Here is a 23,484-nt window from a genome sequence, read left to right on the forward strand (position 1 = left end):
ATTCATTGTTTGATTCCTGTATGTGCCCCGATCAGGGACCAAACCCAAGACCTTGGAGCATCAGGATGATGCTCTAACCAACTGAGCTACCCAGCCAGGGCTTAAGTCTCTTTTTTAATTTAAATATAATTGGTATACAATCTTATATTAGTTATATTGGTTTCAGGTGTACAGTATAGTGATTCGACATTTTTATACCTTACAATGGGATCACTCCACTAATTCTAGTAATCGCCTATCACTGTGCAAACTCATCTATATAATACTGTTGACTATATTCCCCTTCACCTTTTCACACCCTCCCCACCCCCTTCCTCTCTGGCAACCATCCCTTTGCCCTCTGTTTCTAGAGCTTGGTTTTGTTTTGTCTTGTTTGTTTGTTTCCCCCTTTTCGGTAACACTGACTATTGAAGAGGCCAGATCAGTTGTCTTGCAGAATGTGCTACCCTCTGAATTTGGTTGCTTCCTCCGTCTCCTGTTTTCCCTATAAAACAAAAGTTATATCTAAACTATATATTCGAGTTAAATATATTTGGCTAGAGCATATCATAGGCTATCTTATATTGGGTCACATCAGAGGATACATAATATCTGGTTGACTCTCTCTTAGAAACGCTAAGATTGAGCCCCGGCCACTGGAAAGCTATCCACGATGTGTGGCTTTGGCACTATGCAAGTATCAGCTCCCCAACAGCCACTCACCAAACAGCTTTTTAACACCAGCTGAAGCACTTTGTCTGCAGAGATATTTTTACTGGTTTCCAAATGACTGTTTTTTCTCATTGTATAATTCTTTCTACATTTATTTGCTGGTCTTCTTCTGGCAGGGTTTTCCTCATCAGCTAGGGCTATTTGCTTACCCTGAGACACAGTTCTTACTAGAAAGGGAGAATAACTGCTTAATTCCTTTTATTTAATTACAAATTTTCAGGGTTTTTAAAAATTAAAGTAGGGTTTCACCAACCCCACCCTCCTTCCCTGTATTTTCTACGGATCTTTCTTTCAGCCTGAAAAATGTACTCAAGGCTTTTGTCCAGCCCAGCGTTGATCCATTCCAATTCACTTAACCCCTAACTTTTCCTAGAACTCAAAACAGCCCATTAAGACAAAGCACCCCACAGCATACTCAGAGGACTACCAAAGTCAATAGTTGAGGCCTTGGGGCCTACAGAAATCGCCCAAGCAACCATCTCAGCAAGTCACTCAACCAGGTAGAGGCTGGTCGCCTCCTCCTTCCATTCTGATGGAACCCCAGCCCCTGCCACGCTCATCTCAACTCCAGCCTTGTTCTCGGAAAGTACTGTTTTTAATCCCTGACCTCTGGACCCGATTACTAAGGTAAATAAACACATCAGCAAGGAGTCATGGTATGGGAAGATGAGAACTGTATCAACAGCAGAGGCCAGGTTTCTGAAAAGGAAAGTAAGTCCTGGGAAAAGACCCTCACGACAGCACCAATCGCAGGTCCAAGGCCCTTTCTTCTACAAAGAAGAGGTAAGTCCAAAGCAAGACGGGCTCGAGGAGCTGTGGCTGACTCGTGCTACTCTTTCCTCAGCCCATGCTGGGGGGAACCAGCACCTCGGCAGCCCCTGGGGTGCAGAACTGACTGATGTATAAACCAGAACACAAATGCATTCATATACAAAGAGGACACTCCTTGCCAAATGGACCAGATGTTCATGTTGACTGGTCAGCGCATTCTCTCCTGTTGGAAAATCTACATGGAAAGCCAAATTATAATCAAGAGGTTGTTTGTGAGCATGAAATCAGAACAAAGGGAGGGAATTGGATGAGCTCTGTGGCATCCATAGGGATATAGGGTGGACTGCATATTTGTGTCAATGGTCAAAAAACAACTCTTTCCCTTGACAGGGCTGGAGACATAATGACAAATGTTTGTTCCTTGGCTCCACTTTTCAGCGCTCCCTACAGACCGCCCCCCTCCCCTGCTCACATATTCTTTCTTCAGCTGTTAAGGCCATTGATTTGGTTACAGCTTTCCTCCACATTCCGTCATGCCTTGATTAAATTTCCAGGCACTGCTACATCCTGTTTCTTAGGATGACATTAGCAGACATTTATCACATCTATTGTGTGTAGGTTTCACTAGTTTAACAATCACAGGATAATATATATTTATCAGTTTGGGGGCTACCTCACCATTCTACCCCAGGTTCTGATACACTAGACAGCAGGGGGGGAAAAGTTGAAATGGCCAGTGTGATAAAGCCGTAGATTTCTGTTGTTTTGGTCTTTCTTGTGCCTTCGTGAGCACTGTCACGGAGCTTGATGCATTTGACAAATATTTGTGTGCATAGCATACTCCAGGCACCGTACTGGGCACTATGGAGAATCACTGAAGAGTTCTAAAGTCTACTTTGTCTAAAATTAATACAGCCAGTCCAGCTTTTGTTTTGTTTTTATTGTGGTAATATATACACAACGCCAAGTTTACTATTTTAAACGTTTCTAAGTATGTAGGTACCCATATTTTGTTTATCCATTCATCACTTGATGAACACGGGTTATTTACACTTTTTAGCTAGCCCGAATAATGCTGCTATGGATGTTGGTGTACAGATATCTGAGTCCCTGTTTTCATTTCTCATGGATATATACCCAGGAGTGGTAATTCTAGGTTTATGTTTTTGAGGAACCACTCTACTGTTTTCCACAACATTGCACCATTTGCATGCCTCCCAGCAGTGCACAGGCTTCCAGTTTCCCCACATTCTCACCAATACTTTGTTCCTGGGAGCGGTTGTTACTGTTTTGACATAACAGCCATTCTACTGTGTGTGAAGTGGTAGCTCACTGTAGTTTTGATTTGAATTTCTCTAATAAGCACCTATTCGTGGGCTTATTGGCCATTTATGTATCTTCTTTGGAAAAATGATTATTCAAGTCTTTCGCAAATTGTTCGAATTGGGGTTTTTTTAGTTGTTGAGTTCTAGGAGTTCTTTATATACTCTGGATATCAATTCCAGATCAGATACAGTATATGATTTGCAAATATTTTCTTCCATTCTGCAGGTTATCTTTCCATTCTCTTAATAGCGTCCTTCAAAACACAAACGTTTTTAATTTTGATGAAGTCCAATTTATTATTTTTGTTGGTGTTGCCTGAGCTTTTGGTGTTACATTTAAGAAATAATGGCCGAGCAGGATGTCGGCTCCTAGGGGTTTATTTAGATCACATTCTCCTGCTCTTTGAGCCGACTTAGTTGACATGACACTTACTTCAGGCTGGTTCTTTAGAGAAGTGACGGCAGGCTCCGAGAAGGCTGCCTTATATTTTTTTCCACAAAGTCAAGCTAATACAACTTTTTTAAGTCTGCACATTTCAGGACGGCCTGCTCTGCTTTTTCTCCATTGAAGCCTCAGCCCCCCGGTCGGATGAAGGCTCTGACACTGGCTCTGAACCCAGTTTGCCTCCCAGGAGGCAACAGCGCAGGAGCCCAACCCCCTTGGCAGCAGAGCAGCTTGAAGAACTGGAGCTGGCTTTTGAGGGACCCACCACCCTGATGTTTACACCAGGGGGGAGCTGGCACAGGGGGCCAAGCTCACCGAGGCGGAGGCGAGGACAGGCCTCGTTTAGCAATTGCCGTGCAAGGTGGAGGAAGCTAGCTGGGGTCAATCAACTGATGGCTTTCAACCATCTCATTGGGGGGATTCCCTCCCATTGCCAGGCCCACCTTGCCAACACACCAGCTGTTGGAGACCCCGTACCAGCCCCCCGCTATTCCACCGGGACCAGAGGAAAGGGGCCCAGGTGTTTAATGCAACTCCCGGTAGCTTTCCCTGCTGCTGATTCTAAGGAAGCCACGGTGACACTGTGGCTGTTCGGATGTTAATGACATTACACCAGGTTGTCCTGAATGTACCAGACATATTTCAGAAACATGGTTTTTTCTGAGACATATCTGAATCTCTCTGGATAAATTGAGTTGGAATATGATCCTATTTCAGTATTTGAAAACAACACAAAACAATGAAACCAAACAATGATCCTAAGAAATATGCAATTTGCTTTTCTTTTGTTAATATTTTCCCTCTCCATTTGTACTTCGGTGTGAAATTCACTGAAGTTCTTTCAACGGGTGCTAAGTGCGGTAGTAATTGCGGGAGGGCAGCTTTGATAAAGCTGCTGTTTGTTGGCACATGCAGGTGAATGGGATAAATAAGATGAAATTATTTTGGATTATAAAAGATTGCATTCTCTGGCACTTGCAAATATACTATTGCACTAATACTTAGGTGCTTTGCAAATATGAGACCTGCAACTCTTACGTCAGTTCATTCTTATGTTGATTAATAACATTCACTATCCACATAGGTTTGTTAGCATCGTTAGTGTGATTTCTGAATTCCTGTTCTGGGTGAGTTTGCCATGAAAGCACATACATAAATTACGTATTTGCACACATGTGCGGAGATAGTCTCATGTTAAGAAATGCAGTTGGAAATGAACATGTGGTCTGACCCGTAGATGCCCCTGAGGGCTTGGTGACGGTGAACTTTTGTGCTGAACTTTCTGTGCTGGTCCACAAAGGAACTTGATGGCTGACCGTCATTGCAGCCGTGTCACATCCCAGCAGCACCATGCACAGACCTCAGCCACTTCCCCGGGCACTGTACCCCGAAGCCCTCTTCCTTCAAACCCAGACAGCAGCTCTGCTGTCTCCCCAGCACCGGGCATGGATTTTCCAGCTATGAGGACAGCTTTGTGCCTCTGTCTGGACCCTCCAACTCCATGAACCCCGCCATTGGCAATGGCCTTTCACTTCAGATCAGGCCTGTTTCCAGACAGCCGATTTGCTGTACACCAGGACCAAATAGCCAATTCCCTGGGGCAGGGAAATAATGCATTGCCAAATTTAAACCATAATATATTCTTCATACAGGCCATAAAATTTCAGTTTCCTAGTTTCCTTTCTCTCCAACCTTCCCACGGGGTGTATCAAAAGTTGTAGCTTAGGCTTAAAATTCAAGTGATTTATAATGTAATCATGGAGACTGTTTATACATAGTTGTCAAGATGTTTGTCATCTCTGCTCTTAGTTCTGGTCTTTGGGTAAGGAACTTCCACATGTTTAAAAAATGGTATTTGGTCAGCTGAGGGTTGTGAGCAAAAGCAACTATAAAACATCAGATTTTATAAAATGATCAAGAGTAAGCAGCCCTGGCCAGTTTGGCTCAGTGGTTAGAGCGTCAGCCCGTGGACTGAAGGGTCCAGGGTTCGATTCTTGCCAAGGGCACGTACGTCTATTGCAGGAGGCAACCAATGGATGTGTCTCTCTCACATCGATGTGTGTGTGTGTCTCTCTCTCTCTCTCTCCCCCTTCCACACTCTCTGAAAAGCAATGGAAAAAATATCCTGGGGTAAGGATTTAAAAGAAAAAAAAAGGGTAAGCAAACAAATTGTGTGGGGAGAGACCCAGCGGATGACTATAGAACTCTGGGGTAAATGAAGCATAAATGCATGAATTAGGAGAATTACTGCTTTTTGGAAATGTAGACATATTTGAATATTGTAATTGTTTTTTCTAATTTGCTTTGGACTATGAGCTTTTCTGGAGAGATTATATTATTAATAAATTGCCTTGATAATTACAAAACAAAAAAATAATTGCCAATTCCAATGTCATGAAGATTTCCCTCTATGTTTCTTCTAAGAGTCTTATGGTTTTATCTCTTACATTTAGGTTTTGATCTACTTTGAGTTCATTTTTGTATACAGTATAAAGTTCGACTTCATTATTTCATATGTATATATCCAGTTTTCCCAATGCCATATTTTAAAAATCGATTCTTAGAGAGAGAAAGAGGAAGGGAGAAGGAGAGAGAGAAGCATCTATGTGAGAGAGAAGCATCCTCGGTTGCCTCCCGCATGCACCCCCACTGGAGATCGAGCCTGCAACCCTGGCATGTGCCCTGACCAGGAATCGAACCCGCGGCCTTTCTGTGCATGGGATGTGATGCCCAACCAACTGAGCCACACCAGCCAGGGCACGTTCAGCTTCCTTTCATTTAGTGGTTGCAGTTTTTTACATTCATTTACTTTTAACCAATCAGCATTTTATTTAAAGTATATTTCTTATAGATAACAAAGAGTTGGTTTTCTTTATCCAATCTGACAATCTTTGCCTTTTTAAAAAATATATCTTTATTGATTTCAGAGAGAGGAAGGGAGTAGGAGAGAGGGTCATTGATCGGCTGCCTCCTGCACCCCCTGACTGGGGATGGAGCCCGCAACCCGGGCATGTGCCCCGACCAGGAATCAAACCTCAATCTCCTTGATCCTAGGTCGAGGCTCAACCGCTGATCCACACCGGCTGGGCCAACCTTTGCCTTTTAATTGAGATTTTTATACCAGATGTTGGCAAATGTTTTCTGTAAAGGGACAGACAGTAAACATTTTAAGCTGGCAAAGTCATCCAGTCTCTGTTGCAACTGCTCGGTTCTGCCACTGTAGTAAGAGAGAAACCATAGACAATTGATCAATCAATGGGTCTATGTTCCACTAAAACTTTTTTTTAGCTTTAAACAACTATTTTATTATTTTCACAATTCTTTCCATTGATTGAGACTCAACTGGATGCTTCTTCACTCTTCTTTCTTCTTATTTTTTTTTCTAAAATTGAGACATAATTGATATATAATGTTATCTTAGTTTCATGTGTATACATAATGATTCTATTTCAATAAAACTTATTTTATGAAAACAGACTTCAGGCTAGATTTGAGCTGAGAGCCATAATTTACACCCCTGGTTTAGACCATTTATATTTAACTATTAACATGGTCTGATTTATTCTGAACATCTTGCTATTCATTTTCTATTTTTCCTATTCAGTCTTTTTTTTTTTTTTTCTGTCTTCTTTGGAATAACTGAGTATTTTTAATTAATTCATTTTATGTCCACTATTGAGTTATTAGTTATGACTCTTTTTAAAAAGTGGTTGCTCTAGGGTTTATAATATACATACTAAATTTATTATAGTCTATCTTGAAATAACTTCCCACTTCATGTACAGTTTAAAAACTTTACAATAGTACCCCTCAATTTTCTCTCCTACCTTTTGTGTTATTGTTGTCATGGGCTTTAATTCCACATGTTATAAATTCCATAACACATTATTACTATTTGTACTGAGACAGCAAATTCCCTTTTAAAGACAGCAAAAAGAAAAAAAGAAAATGTCTTTAATATTTGCCCTCATTTTATCATTTCCATTGCTCTTCATTTGTGTATGTCAAAACCTCCACTACTATCAGACTCTTTCTGCCAAAGAACTTCTTTTATGTGATGTGTGTTTATTGGCAATGAATTCCTTCAGTTTTTGTTTATCTGGGGGGAAAAAACTTATATAATCATCATTTTAAAAAGATACTTACACTGACAATGGAATTCTAGGGTGACTTTTTTTTCCTTTCCACACTTAAAAAGGGTCCCTCCATTGCCTTCTGTTTTGTATAGTTATTTACAAAAAGTTTGCTGTGATTTTACTTTTCTTCTTTTGTGTGTAATATTTCTTTTTTGCCTGCTTTTGAGGTTTTCTCAAAAGAGAGAAATCTTTGGTTTTCAGCAAATTGACTATGATGAGTGTATAGGTATGTTTTATGTTGATTTTGGTTACATTTCTGCTGTTTGAGGTTCTCTGAACTTCTTGAATCTGTAGCTTGTTGTCATTCATTAATTTTGGAAAATTCTTGGTCATTATATATAAATTTTAATATGTTTTTATTGATTTGAGAGAGGGAGAGAGAGCTAGAAACACTGATCAGCTGCCTCCTGCATGCCCCCACTGGGGATCGAGCCTGAAACCCAGGCCTGATTCCTGACCGGGAACTGAACCGGCAACCTCTTGGTCCATGGGGCGATGCTCAACCAACTGCACCACAGCGGCCAGGCTCAGTCATTATGTCTTTAAATGTTTCTTCTGCCCCATTCTCTATCTTCTCCTTGATATGTTCCCCCAGTTTAAAAATTCTATCTTCTGTACCCTTTTCCCCCAGCTTTTTCTCTTTGGGTTTCATTTTGGATCATTTCTAATGTACTATCTCCAATTTCACAGATACTTTCATTAGCAGAAGCTATTCTGCTGATGATCCTAATTACAGGGATTTTTCTTTGATATTATATTTTTAAAATCACCTTTCCTTTTTATAGTTTCCCATCTATCTGCCAAAATACCGCACATGTTCGTCCATATCTTTTCACTAGATCTTTTAATATATTAGTCGTAGTTATTTAGAAGTTCTTATCTGATAGCTGCTTACTACTGAGATCTGGTTCTGTTAATTGCTTTTTCTCTTAATAAGCCTCCCCCAACCCTCTGATTTTTCTCTTCTTTCTTTATTGTCATAATTTTTTAGCAAATGCTGGACATTCTGAGTAGAAGCCAATGGAGACTGAAGCAAATAGTATTTCTGCCTGGAAACAGTCATGCCTCTTCTTCTGCTAGGCTATTATTGGGGGGGGTTGAGTTACTCTAGTCAGTAGTTGAGCTGATTTTAGCTGTTACTCTCAGTACCCTGCGTGTAGTGAGTGCCACTACCTTGTGTTGAGTGTGAGGAATGGGGTCCTGGATGGCTTTTCTCAGTATTCCTGCTCTGTTGTTGGCATTCAGAAGTACCTGCACACTTGCACCACCAAATGGGGTTTCCTCCCCAATCTTGCTTTGTTGCTTGTTGCTAGGCTGTGGTGGAGGCAGGTGGTAGTCCTGATTCTCCTGTCCAGCTTTATTCTTGAGCAAGGCCTGTGTATCTGGGTCTGAGGAGTGGGCCCATCTCCATGTTTCTACCTTCCTCCCCTCACTTCCCTCATGATAACCAAACTCTGTCTTGTATCTTTGATGGGCCTTGGGCAGAAGAGAGGTACCTGGTTCTGTTCCAGTAGTAGTCTGCCTCTGCTTTATATTGGTGCAGGTTCTTGGACCCAAGATGTTTTCATGACCTTTCTACCCCATGCCCCTTTCACCAGAGCAAATAGTTTTTGTTTCTATTCTTCCCCCTGAAACAATAGATGTTTTCTGGGTTTCTGGGAGTGAGAACAACAGTTTCCTGCCTTCCCCAAGATAGATAGGTTTTGCATCTACCCCTTCCCCAGTGACCCTTAGTGGCTTGAGACTTTTTTGTTTTAATAAGAGAAGGGCCAGATGATATAGGTGGTGACTTATATCTGTCCCCAGGAGTAGCTAGGCACCTCCTACAAACCTATACCACCAGAGAGGGGGCTCTCCCTGGCCTCCTACCCCTAATCTTTCTTTTGAGCACTAGTGAACACCCATGGAGAAGAACTCACTAGTGAACATAAACTCCCCTTGTGTCTGGGACTCTGTGTTAGTCAAGGTTCTCCAGAGAAACAAAACCAATGTTTATAGATATAGGTACACATATCTACCTATCTAGTGATTTATTTTAAAGAACTGGCTCATGCAATTATGGAGGCTGGCAAGTCCAAAATTTGCAGGGTAGGCCAGCAGGCTGGAGACCCAGGGAAGAGTTGATGTTGCAGCTCAAGTCTAAACGCAGTCTGCTATCAAGATTCTGCCCTCTCTGGGGAACCTCAGTCTTTTTCTCTAAAGTCTTCAACTGATTGGATGAATCCTACCCACATGATAGAGGATAATCTGCTTTATTCACAGTCTACTGATTTAAATATTACTCTTATTTTAAAAATACCTTCACAGAAACATCTAGAATAGTGTTAAACTAAATATCTGGGTACCATGCCTAGCCAAGTTGACTCAGAAAATTAACCACCATAGGCTCCCAGTTATTCTAAACTGATTCACTAACCCAAACTCCGTCTTTAGGAATTAGTGAAAATTTTAGCTGATATTTTCTTACCCATTTCTATGGTAGTCACCTTTTCTTCGGAGCTCTGCCAAATGTGAAACAGTTTGTGCATCTCCCCTCTCCTCAGTAGGGCTTGACACTTTTTGGAATTTGGTTATGTGATTATCTTGCGATCTCAGCTCTCTAAAGGATTCAAGAAAACGTATGATTTTTAGATTATTCATTTTTTCTTACTGGAAGGATGGGAGTGATATCCCTTGCAGCTTTCTGCGTCCTAAATGGAAGCAGAGCTCCCACTGTTTTTACAACGGGTGCGATCTCCACGGACAGGAATGATACAGTATTTGCAGAGTTTAGCACAAGGGTTGCAAATTAGTGGCTTGCAGATTTCACATGAAAACCTACATCTCTAGATTATTTTGAGAAAAGTGAACATCTGACACACTTGAACCACATTTACTGGCCTTTTCGTGGGGCACAGGCTTTTCAGCTGTCCAGTGGGCCCAGAGTGACACAGTCACCTCCCGACACTGATTCCTCTTCCATTCCCACGGGGCAGACCATCTGAGACCCCGGTGGGCTACTCATTGTCCCCTTGAAACTGGGTCTGTGATAGAACATTGTTCTATGCCAGAAGCAGAATGTGGCATGTGATGACTGAATGGCCTGGGCTCCATCACAGGTGGTGAAGGAGATCTTTGATCTCCTGGGAGGGGTCATCATAGGCCTTTCCTACCACAGCTAGGAGCCCCATGTGGCTCTCAAATGTGGCTGCAGAACTGCATACGTGAGAGTAGCAACCGAATCAAGTAAGCAACCTGAATGCTATTTCTTTGTTTTACCAGAAAGCAATGTAACTTGTGACAGTCCCAAAGAAATCCTGGGAGATACCTGGGAGAGGCTGCAGGGATGGTTGAGGCCTTTGGGCTCAGGCCATGTCCTTCAACTTCAACTCTGGCCTAAGTGGGAGACAGACCACTCTGTCCTGAGTGGTCAGCCCTCCACTCAGAGGCTAGTGTGCTCCTTCCTCGGGCACATTCCACCACCAGGGAGAATGACACCAAACTGTTATCGGAACTACAGGAACTTTATCACAGGGTGGAGCTTGTGGATCTGTGGATTCACTGCCTCCACTGCTGTTCCATTTCTGGGGCACAGAGGAAGGACCCCAGGACTGGAATGAATTGGGCAGAATTGTTTCCTTAAGCATCTGAAAGTGTATGTCATTTACGGAATGAAGGTAAACGGAGCCAAGGAAGAGGGCCAAGGCCCATATTCTAGAAGCAACCTCTTGAGACAGGTCTGAGGGCAGGGTGCTGGGCTCTGATCAGGAAGCCAGGCTGAGAGCTGAGGGTGAAGGCATGGGGAGCTAATTGGGTGGTGTGTGCTGGACAAGAAGATGGATTCTGAATGAAGGGGGTCCATCCAAAGGGTTTTAGGCTCAGAAGAGGGCCAGACTGCTTGACACCCACATACCCACTGACCAAGCACAGGAGCACCTAAAACACTCTCCTTAAACCAGTCACACCTACCTACCTACCTGGCTCTCCCACCAACTCTGCAGAAACTAAAGGCTTTTGGGACGCACACAGGGTTAAAAAGGAGACATCAAGCAAAGGAAGTTCACAAGAGCACTTCTAACTTCATGAAAACCAAGATTAATCAGTGGAAGTAGGAACTTTTAAAGAAAAGAATCAGAACTTCTTCTCTTACAAACAAAGCTCGAACCTCTTAGCAATTACAACTCTGATTGCAAGGATCTTACTCAAGTGCTTGAAGAGTCTTTTACTGCCAAGAAGGAGCAAACTGCACTTCAAATAGCGGAATTACCCAGAATTCAGCTCCGGTCTAAATGAGCGCAGACAAATGCCACAGACAATTTTCAGACTGAAGAAAGAATGAGGTTTTTTGTTTCTTAGAGGGTGAATGTTTTTATTAAGGTATAAAATTAATTCATAGTCACTGAAGAAAACCTGCAAAACACACAAAACTGTAAAAAGTAAAACAAATATCCATATTCCATAACCCAGGATGGTTTACATTTTAAATATTTTTAAAACAATTTTTTAATGGATACTTTTTTCTCCCCCATCAGGTTTATATTAAATTAAAAACTGTTTCCAGCTCTTCCTTTTACTCTATCAGGAACAGTTCTCCATTGCCTTAATTATTCCTCAAAACATACTTTTTAATATTGTTCAATAATATTACATTTTATGGGTATGTCGTCATTTATTTTAATCATTTTCAACTGATGATCAGTGTGGTGGTTTCAATTTTTTATCACTTTAAATACAATTCCAGTAAATATCTGTGGCTGTAATCTTTGTGCATCTCTCTCATTATTTCCTTAGGAGGAGTTCTCAGGCTATTAAGATTTGAGAGTTTCTCCACACTCACTTTCAAATTACTTTTCAAAATGGTCACACTTCTTTTTACTCACATTAACGATGTATAAGCGTGGCACTGAACATTATCATTAAAAAAGAGAGAAAACAAAAACCCTTTGTCCATTTGTTAGTTGAAAAATGGGACCTAGCTGTTTGGTTTTGTGTTTCTTTCATTATTAGTTGGACATTTCTTCGTATGTTTATCGAATGTTTTTCTTCTATGAATTATCTTTTTGTGCCATTTACTGCTTTTCATATTTAGAGTAAGCAACTTGCTTTAATTTTGATGCATTTTTGCTATAGCAGGACCCAAAGGGAATCCTAAAAAGAAACTCACGATGCTAAAAGCCTTTTGATTTATAGCTCTAAGCTTTCCAAGGATTCCAAGGCAAAATGTAAAGGAATTGGAGGTTTTTCCAGGGCACAGTCTCTCAAGGTGTTGCCCTTGGACTCTATACATCAGAACCAAGGGGTGAGGGGGGCATGTATTTAAATTCCAGATTCCTAAACTCCACCCTAGGCACATAGAGTGGGCACCTCTGACAGATGGACCTGAGAATCCACATTTCTGTAATCTCCATGTATGTTCCCTTTTTCTTGAGCTTGATTAATGAATTATCACTCATCTTTTCAGTCCCCCAAGTTAGACAAATTATAGCCATCCCATTCTTTGCATCCCTTACCTCTTCTCATGTATACAGTAACTTAATTTTACCAAGAAATGTCTTCAAGTCTCTTTTCTGCTCCTCGCCACCTCTTAGTTTAGTCCCTTACTATCTTCCTCCCTTCTTTCTTTTCCCGTTTATTCTGCTCATAATTTCTATCATCGCCCTACCCTCACAGTGCACTGGATAAGATAAGCTTACATTCTAAGTAGTAATGCGTCTAGAAGTTTCTGCTTGCTGTGCAAAAGGTTCTAGGTAAATATCCTCCCCACCTCTCCCCTTCCAATTTTTTGCAGCCCCTTAAACTCTTCCTTATTCTAGTGAAGGGGTGAGAAACGGGGGATTTTAGAGAGGTTGACGGACTGGAGAACACTAGGGAAGTTCAGACAAAACTCAGTAAAAGTAGCTTGAAAGTGCAAGAGACAGATGTGGCCAGCGTCAGATCCTAGGGTCAGCCATCTGTGAGTGACAGCACCATTCAAGCTGTGGCCCTGAGGGTGGGATGCTGGAGTGACTGAGAGACAGGACCTGCGAGGCCATGCTGAACGGTCATCTGCACAGACCCTGAAACCGCTCCCATGTATCTGTTATTCTCAAGCAGGGAGCCAGGAATATGAACAGCTCCGAGGAACCTTTCTCCGTCCCTGGAAAAACAACTTAGAGCAAAGAACAAAGGGTTACTGTGTTGTTCCTCCCACGTAAAAGGAAACAATAATTTTGATGGATTTGGTGGGACATTTTCGAGCCAAGTCAAACTGTGTGTGATTGTTTCGTAAAGGTGCTAGGACTTAATTTTCAGATCTGGAATAAGAACAGGTGGTGGCTGATGGCAGGAGTCACAATGGTTTCCATGACAACGGGATTGGTTTTTAGTCATCCTCCCATCCTCCACTAAACCTTCTGCAGCGTTTCTCATAAGGTGCTTATTAAATATTTGTTAAATGAATCATGAATCACAGAATGGCGTGTGTACTTTGCAATTAAGGCTGCGGTTCTCTAGCTACCTAAAAGCTTTTAAAGCAACACTAATTACTGTATTTACACGATATTTTGCATAATTTGCATATTAACTTAACCTGAAAATAATAAGCTGCGGATTCCCACCCCTGCTGAACAATCCTGTCCCTTATCTGTTCCCTACGGTGGAAGAAGTAGTTGAGACGTTGGAAACGGCCTTCACGGGGGTGGTTGTGGTGGTGTGTGGGTGGGAGCCCCGTGCAGTATTTGTTCTCCCACATTTGCTAGACTTGTTTCCCGTTCCACCGCCACCACCTCCTCCCCATTCTCGGGCTCCCCCCGCACCCGGGATCTGCGCAGCCGCCCACGTGCGGGCGCCAGCCCGCCCCTCCCCCGCGGCCCTCTTCCCGCGCGAACGCTGGAGCGGGTGGGGCCCAGCGGGCAGCACAAAAGGCCTCCGCAGCCGGCGTCCCGCGTTGCCCTTGGCAACCATTGAGCGGAGTCTCGCTCTACACTGACCCTGCAAAGGGTTAGTAAGCGGGGCCTCCATTGGCTGGCCGGGGGAAGGCAAGCCAATCGGAGAAGAGGTTGTAGGGAGGCGGCCGAGCGGAGATGGGGGGGTAGGAAGTTAGGGTTAGAGGCAACCGGCTAGAACCCTGAACGTGGTCGGTTGGAGCAAATATGTCTGTCCGGAGGCACATTGGGAATCCTGAGGTGAGGGCCAGGTCCGGATCGGAGAGGCGGAGGGGGCGGGCGCACCGGAAAAGGCTCCACGTGGGCAGGGAAGCGCAGCCGGTGACTTCCGCCGCCCGGAAGGCGGGAAGCGGCCCGAGTGAGGAGGGGTCTGGAGGGAGAAGGGAGGCGGGGCGGGCCTGGGGCGCGGAGCTTCGGCCCCCAGCCCTCCCGTGCCTGCTGTATTTGCCTCCGAGAGGAGCAAAGTGCATAAAGACACAGCCCCTTCCCTCAAAGGGCTTGCCGTCTAGGAACGGCAGATACAAAACATAAGTGACATCCGACGGAAGCCCCGAACACTAAAGGAACAAAATCAAAAGCAGCCATCATGTATGAGGGGCCCAGAAAGAGCAGCAATCAACCGGCCAAGCCGTTAGGGAAGGACGTTGAATGTGACATTAGGTTTACCCCCTCCCCGGAGGACCTTTTACTGTGTTGTCCGTTTCACCCCTGGCGCCCCCGCTGCATTTGTGTTCATTCCATCTCAACTAGTGTTTATCGGACCTCGGAGGAGGTGCTAGAGATACAAAGAGAGTAAGTCAAGGCCTTTGTCCATTAATAAGTTCAGTCTAGGGAGGGAGGCTTGTACACCGAATTCGAAGGCCCCGTGATTGGGGAACAAGATGTCCAGAGGACACTTGGGAGAGAGAGGACTGCACTCAGCGAGAGCAGGGTCCTGGGGGTGGCCTGAAATGGGGAGGGGGCATGAGCCGGGGAAGATAGGCCAGCAGGAGTCAAGCTAAGGGGGTGCCAGACGGGAGCGCAGCGGGAGTCAAGCCGGGAAGGGCCTTCTGTGCCTTGCTGAAATTCCTGGCCTTTCTGCTGAGCAGGAGTTGCAGACTGTGTTGAAGTTGTGAGGCCGAGCTTAGGCCACGAGGGATGATGATCTCCCCCCCTGGAGGCCGGGGAGGCGGGCTGGAGAGTGGCAGGCAGACGCCCACATTTTTATCTTGTCTGCCGGCCAGAATTCAAGAAGCTTTCGAGGAGATTTAAGAGTCACGCGATCAGATTTGCATTTTTAGGCACGTGGTTGAGACACATTGTGGAGAATGGACTTGAGGGGCCCAAGACTAGGCATAGGGAAATTGGTTGGGTGGTTATGATGTTATAGAGTCGGCCACAGAAGGAGGGACAGAATTGAGAAATATTTAGGGGGTAAAGTCAAGACGGTCATTAGCTTTGAGAAATGAGAGAGGGATGGATCACAGGGTTCCCAGCTTGGGCTGCTCATTGGTGCCGATGCCATAGGAGTGAGGTAGGAATAGAGGTGAAATAGGATCGCAGGGAGGAGCAGGGATGTGTGATTGTACATTGGTGTCCTAAATGAAGATGTCCAGCTTGTTTTAGTGGAACACAGCTTCCTGAGAAAGAGTACATAAGAAATAAAAATTTTTATTTAAGCCTAAAATGTTAGGCATGTCTAAAAATGTTACTGCTCTACCTTCACATTTATTTGCCTGAAAGTTTGGTTGAGTATAGAACTGTTGGTTGGAAATCTTCAGCGTTTTGAAAACACTGTGTTGTGGTCGTCTAGCGTCCAGTGTTGCTGTGGAGGAATCCAAAAACATTCTGTTCCTGTGTACCGGACTTGATTTGTGCTTTCTGGAAGCTTGTAGAATCTTCTCTTTGTCCCCAGTGTTACGACCTTTCACAAAGGTATTCCTTGCTCTGAGTCTATTTTCACCCATATTGTTGGGTACCAGAAACTCATGTCTTTCTGCTCAGTAAAATTTTCTTGAATTATTTTGTTGTTGACTTTCCCCCTCCCATTTTCTCCATCTTCTCTTTCTTGAATTCATTATTCTGTTGTTGCTTCTATATGACTGGTTCTCTAATTTTTTAAAATTTAATCTCTTTTTTTGTTGTTATTGTTGTTAACTCTATTACAATGTCCCCCATTTCCCCCCTCTTTGCCCACCTCTACCCAGCCCCTCCCCCTCCGGTGACCTCACCACACTCTTGTCTGTGCCCAGGGGCCATGCATCTATTTTCTTTGGCTAACCACATCTTTGTCTTTACTCTCTTTGGGAGATTTGTTTAACTTTATCTTCCAGTCCTTCAGTTGAGTTTTTCATTTCTGCCATAATGTTTTTAATTCTTAAGAGCTCTCTTTTGGACTCTGATGTCCTTTTTAAAAACTTTTATTTTGAAATAAATACAGTCACAGGAATTTGCAAAAATAGTACAAAGTCATCCCATATGCCCTTCACCCAGTTTCCCACAATGATTATATTTTACATAAGTACAGTACAATATCAAACTAGAAAATTGGCATTTGTACAGTGTGTGTATAGTTCTAGGCCTTTTAATCATATGTGTAGATTTAATACAATCAAGATTTGTACGTGTGTAGATTTTGCAATCGAGATAGAAAACTCTTTCATCACTACAATATCTCCCTTATACTTCCCCTTCCTGGTCACCTCCGCTTTCTCCCCTTCATTATCCTAACCCCTGACAACCACTGGTGTGTTCTCTGTTTCTGCAATTTGTAATTTTGAGAATATTACATAAATAGAATCAAGCAGTATGTGACCTTTTGAGATTGGCTTTTTCCCACTAGAATAATGTTCTTGAGATGCATCCAAGTTGTTGCCTGTAGCAATAGTTCATTCCTTTTTATTGCTGATTACTATTCTGTGGTATGGATGTATAACCGGTTATTTAACCATTCAACTACTGTAGGATATTTGGTTGCTTTCAGTTCTGGGATATTACAAATAAAGATGTGAACTTTTGGGTACAGTGCTTTGTGTGATATTAAAATTTTCATTTCTCTACGACAGATGGCCAGGAGTATAGTTGCTGGGTTGTATGATAAGCTTACATTTAGTTTTTTTAGAAACAGTATATACGATAATGTCTGTACTCCATACCATATAGCCTAGGTATGTAGTAGACTATGAATGTTTGCACAATGATGAAATTGCCTAATTTCTCAGAACGTATCCTTGTTAAGTGGCACATGACTGAACAAGTTTTTGTGTGGATGTGTGTTTTCATTTCTCTAATAGTGTTTTAAAATATTTGTCCCCTGGCATAGTCTCAGTGTCCACCATATTGCTATTTTCCTATTTGTTTTGTTGGAGATGTTTATATTAGTAAACTTGAGCTGCCATAACAAAATACCATAGATGAGTGGTGTGCACAACAGAAATTTTTTTCTCATAGTTTGGGAGGCTGGGAAGGTTAAAATCAAAGTTCTGGCCTATTTGGTTTCTGGTGAGAGCTCTCTCCTGGCTTACAGATGTGCTCATGTGACCTCTTCTTGCTGTGTGCACATGTGGAAAAGGAGCAGGCTCTTTAATGTCTCTTTTTATAAGAACACATCCTATTGGACTTGTGCTCCACCTATATGACCTCATTTAACTTAATCACCTCCTAAAGACCCTATCTCCAAGTACAGTTACATTAGAGATTGGGGTTTCAATGTATGAATTTTGGGGGACACAATTCAGTCTATAGCATGTTCTCAGACTTCTTTTATACCACTGAGCCAAACCAGCTAGGGCTATTCCTAAATTGTTAATTTATGTTTTACTGTAGGAGACTTAAAAATGTGATTGGGATCTTCATCTGTTTCGGAGGGGCTTGGTGATGATGAGCTTAATTATAGGAAGATCTTACTGAACCACGATTTGGGGACTCCCTCTCCCAATGTTCCCTCCCTTCATCTCTTTTCTTTCAGGCTGGTCATTTTCCTCAGAGCACCCCACTCTCCTGAGAGTAAAAGCCTGGTCGAATTCCTGAAGGAATTACGGCTAGGGGCTAAATCTCAACACTAGTGTGCATCACTTACTTAAAACCCCTGTTTTCAGTAATGATATCTCTACCTTTCCCTATCTATGTCTGGAGACCTCCCAGTCCAGAAACCCTTTACAGGGAATAAATCTATAGATATGCACCATGGTGGAGAGAGGCAATCACCCCATGGCACAGAGAGGAGAAGGTTTTGGAGATCCAGTTGCTTCTCAATTAGTCTCCATCCATTCTTCCTTATTTCAGCTACTCCTTTTATGCCCTTCTTTGGAGGTGCTTGAGGTTGTCGATTCCTAAGCTTTTAAGAATTGTTTTTGACTCTCCCTTTGACTTTCTTGAGTCCATCAAGTCATTTTCACCTGTTGTTGTGCTTTCTAGATTTCAGAAATCTATTGCTATCACTTTTCCCATGCTCTCTGTTTTTTGAGCATTATGTCCTTAAAATAATATTCTTTCAATGAGGTTTTAGTGAGGTTTTGAAAGAAAGTGAAATTAGATGCACTTGTTCAGTCTGCTATCTTCAGCCAGTAGATCATGGTCTACTGGTAATTATTTTATTTGCTTGTTTATTTTTGGCACACTTACAGGAACATAAGATAGGGACCTTGTCTGCATTGCCCCACTGCATGGCACACAATAGTTGTTCCTTAAATATCTGTTGAATGAGTAAATGAATATATGTCTGAGCTGGGAGATGTCAAGGCTAGAGTTCACCATTTAAAAATCAGAAGCATAGAAATGGAATTAAACCTAAGTGTTTGTCCCACAAAGAAGCTATAGATTGACAAGACAGAATCCTGGGCAACACAGTGTTTAAAGTGGCTGACAGAGGAATGATCTGTGTGTCATCTTGAAAAAAACAATATATCACAAGTGGTAGCTGCTGGCAAAGTAGGAGGGGCTGCTGTATATGCGAACATGGGTCAAGGTTGTTATTTGAGATCAGTTGAATTGGACCAGATTAAAACTTCCAGTAAGAAAAAAGTTCTCCTTTCAAAGACCTATTTTAAATGTGAGATTGCCTTAAATGAGGCTGTCTTTAAAATTGACACCCACTCCCTTCACTTTATGGACTTCCTCTCTGTGAAGGAGATAAGTAGAAAACTTCTGAACAAAATGTATATTGGAATTTTTTAAAACCTTTTAAGTGTAAATCTTATTATATATGTTGAAATTCGAACAACCTTGTGAGTTCCATATTAAGAGAGGTGGGAAGTCAGAAAAGCTCATTCATTTTTGAATAATTTATGATTCAGACAATCTCACTCATTTTTGGTGATTTTCTTTCAGAGAAATCCCATTGTCAACTTCCCATTTTCTCCCTTCTTCTTTAATATCCATGTATCCACAAAACCCAGTCTTACTTGCATATGCTAGTAATCTGCCAAAATACTCTTTTGATTGTGTGGCTCACAGCTCAGTATTTTTAGTGCCTTCCATTGTCTTCAGGTTCTAGTCCATTCAGGGTCCTCCACTTGGAGTCGTCTTATCCATGTCCAACCTTACGCCACAGGATTCCATCCACCTGTGGTTATTAACCCTCTTTGGGTTATAAACTCCTTTGAAAATTTGGTGAAAGCCAAGGACCCTTTCCCCAGAAAAATACACATATATTCAAAAATTTGCATACTGTGTCATAGGACTCATGGAGCTCCCAAAACCCATCAGTGGACCCCTTATTCAGAACACTTGCCAGAATGAGGCAGCAGTAGAGTGTTTAAGAAATGCAAGCTCTAGAGGCAGACTACCCAGTTTAAATCCACGCTCCACCACTCTACCAGCTCAGTAACCTCGGTAAGTCACTCCACCCCTCTATGCTTCTGTTTCCTAATATGTAAGATGAGGAAAATAATATGTACCTCACAGGTGGTTATGAAGATTAAATGAGATAGTGGAGGTCAAGTGCTTAGGGAGTGCCCGACAACATGGTTAAGTGCTCAGTAAATGTCAGCAGCAATTACCTTTGTTATTGTTGCTGTTCTTGGACCTTCTCCAGCAAATAGAGCAGCAAATTTGCCCTTCTTTACACATGCTTTTAAAGATGCTTTGCTATTAAAATTTTCTCCACATGGAATACTTTCTCCATCCTTTCCCCCTGTCTTTTTATCCATAGGAGTTCAACCCTTAAAACCCAGTTCCAGAGCCATTTCTTAGATGAGTTCACCCTTTTCAACCCCGGTGTGTGAGCTCTTTCTTTGTCTCGCGTTCCTGGAGCCCCCGATGTTTGTGCTGCTCGTGTGGCACTAGCACGCACTACGTGTTGCTCAGGCCTCAGAACCATCCTCCCATTCGGCTGTCACACTAAGGCAAGCCTCGCAGCAGCTCCAGAGATCTATAAGGTAGAGCCCCTTTTCCAAGCACAGGAAGTGAGGAGTGCTGTGACAGTCCAGATCTGGAAAATTTCTCCCTGCCTGGGACCTCCAGAGGAGTCTTCCTGGAAGATATGTTTGTGCTGCATCTTGAAAGCTGAATAGGAGTTAAGTAGCTAGGATGGGGTGGGTAGTCAGGATATTATCTTTTTTTTTTTTTAAATCCTCACCCTAGGATATTTTTTCCATTGCTTTTCAGAGAGAGTGGAAGAGAGAGAGGGAGAGAGAGAGAAACATTGATGCGAGAGAGACACATGGATTGGTTGCCTCCCACACGCATCCCGATTAGTGCCGGGGGTTGAGCCTGCAACTGAGATTCGTGCCGTTGGCCAGAACTGAACCTGGGACCCTTCAGTTCAAGGGCCGACGTTCTAACCACTGAGCCAAACTGGCTAAGGCAGGATGTTATCTTTTGACCCTCCTAGAATGTAAACTCTCGAAGGCATTTTTGATTGCCCTCAAAGAACCTGTAATCATACCACAGACATGAGCTTTCTCAACTTCTCTCTCCTAATGAAAGCTTTATCATGACCACCTATCTTATATCTTTATCTTAAATGTAGTAAATTCAAAGCTGACCCTTCCACCTGGGCTCTGGGCCTCATCCTCTCCCTGTTTCCATACCTCCCTGCCTCATTTTCAACCTTTCCTATCTAGTTCATTAGCCTATAAACATCCTCAGATCTTTTCTTTTTTCCAAAACACAATAATAAAAACTATTCCTTAGCAAGTATCAAGGGGAGAAAAAAAACACCACCTGGCTACTGTCCTTTCCTACCTGCCCTCTCATATACCCAACCTGCTGTCTTTGCTTCTCCTGTCGGCTTACTGTAACCAGCTTCACCAGGGTCGTCAGCAATGTCCTGCTTTACTCAGTTCAAATTCACTTTTCCATTGTTCTCTTATTCGATGTGCATTCTTTTTTTTTTTTTTTTTAATTTATCTTTATCATTGAAAGTATTACAGATGTTCCCTTTTTTGCACCATTGACCCCTTCCACTCTGCACTCACCCCCCGCCCCAGCCTTCACCACACTATTGTCTGTGTCCACCGCCCACATCACTGTTGGCCACTCCCTTTTTCCTGAAACTCTGCTTTTACTTTTCATGACCCACTTTCTTCTGGTCTCTGTGAGTCTCATCCATGACACTTTTCTCCACGTGACTTTAAATGGTGGGGTTTTCTTAGGCTGCATACTCTCCGACAGTGATTTGTCCCTTCCAATGGCTTCCCCTGCTGCCTGTATGCTGACAACCCCCAAATCTTGTTTTTTCTAGCCCAGATCTCTCCTGATCTCCAGACCCAAATAGCCAGCTCACCACTTGCATTTTGGATAACCCACAGATGCCTCATACTCAACACGCTCCAAATAGAACACAGCATGTTTTTAATATCTGCTTCCTCCCTAAGTTCCTTTTTGGGGAAATGGTATCACTGCCCTCCCCGTTACACTAGTCAGTTTTAAGTCATCTTGATTCTATATCTTAAAGATTTCTTGAAATTTTCTCTTCCTTGCCATCTCTACTGCTACTTCCTTAGCACCATAAATCCTCTTAGCACAACCACCTCTTAACTGATTCTTGTGTGTCCATTCTTGACTGTGATCCTATTGGTTCTCCAGAGTGCTGCCAGAGTGATCTTTCTAAAACCGAAATATAATCTTATCACTCCTCCTCACACTGTCTTCAGTGACTTCCCATCATCTACACTAGGGTTTTCAGCTTTAGCACTGTTGACATGTTGGGCCAGCTGATTTTTTGTTGTGAGGACTTTCCTGTCATTGTAGGATATTTAGCAGCATCCCTGGCCTCTGCTTACTAGATGCCAGTAGCCCACCCACCACCCAGTTCTGACAACCTAAGATTTCTCCAGACATTGACAGTTGTCCCTGGGGCAGGGGGAGAAAAATTGCCCTTGTTTGAGAACCAGTTATCCACAGGATAAAATCCTGGTTTCTTAGAATGGATACAGCCCCCTTTATGATCTGCCCTTGTCTGTCTCTCCAACCTCATTTACCCCATATGGCACCCTACGGTTGCCCTCAAAGAGGGCCATAAGTTTTGTCTGCTTTGTGTCTACCCTAAAGCTCCCACCCACTACTCCCTTAGCTAACTAACTAGCTCAGCCCTCAGATTTCACCCTCAGGAAACAGCTCTTGACTCCGGTCTGGATTAGGGGCCAATCTTACACACTCCTGTTGCCCCCTCTGCTTGTTTGTCGGGCAGTGTGGCATCTGTTCACTTGCCTTTCTTTCCAGCATCACGGAGAGCTGGACGGCAAAGACTGTCTTTTTCACGTCTGGGTCCCCAGCAGTGCTTGACTCCTAGACGGCACCCAGTGCAGTGCATGTCGACTGAATGAATGGTTGGTGCCCAATAAGGCTTTGTCGAATGAATGGTTTTCCTTGAAACGGCTTCTTTTCCAGCTCTCTCACATTCCACCATCCCATCCTGTTTATGTAATTGAAAAAAAGCCAGTTGGTCAGTAGGTCAAGAAACAGTCACCCCAAAGCAAGAATTTTAATGAAAAAAGTATGGCAGTTCCATAAAACCTACAGTGCTCTGCTTAGAGTGAGCACAAATAATTTTCCTTTGCGGTTAGTACTAGAAAGTCAGGAACAAGAAATTGGACCAAAATGGAAAAATGGGAAAGAAACGCTGCATTTTCCTACTGCAGCATATGGATTTCTCATTAGTGTATGTAAGGGAAAACCGGGGGCGGGAGGGCTCAGCGACTGCAGCTGTCCGCACCCCCCCATCACTCTGCTGCCACCACACCTGGTCCCCGGAGGCACCCTCACTTCTTAGC

The 23,484-nt window shown here is 43.0% G+C and overlaps 1 protein-coding gene across 2 annotated transcripts in view; it reads left to right on the forward strand.

Annotated features, from left to right (window-relative positions):
* The first annotated feature begins 14,445 nt into the window (after positions 1 to 14,445).
* Positions 14,446 to 23,484, forward strand: part of CEP41 (centrosomal protein 41) — a 42,719-nt gene continuing 33,680 nt past the window's right edge. Inside the window, exon 1 of one of the 2 annotated variants that reach the window (XM_016213391.2) lies at positions 14,446 to 14,530. In XM_016213391.2, the coding sequence (XP_016068877.1) occupies positions 14,498 to 14,530 (33 nt within the window). In that variant the 5' untranslated portion in view covers positions 14,446 to 14,497. The remainder of the gene's footprint in view (positions 14,531 to 23,484) is intronic. The other variant, XM_087821018.1, reaches the window with a different exon arrangement.

Source organism: Miniopterus natalensis, chromosome 10, assembly GCF_054644295.1.
Source record: "Miniopterus natalensis isolate mMinNat1 chromosome 10, mMinNat1.hap1, whole genome shotgun sequence".
NCBI lineage: Eukaryota > Metazoa > Chordata > Mammalia > Chiroptera > Miniopteridae > Miniopterus > Miniopterus natalensis.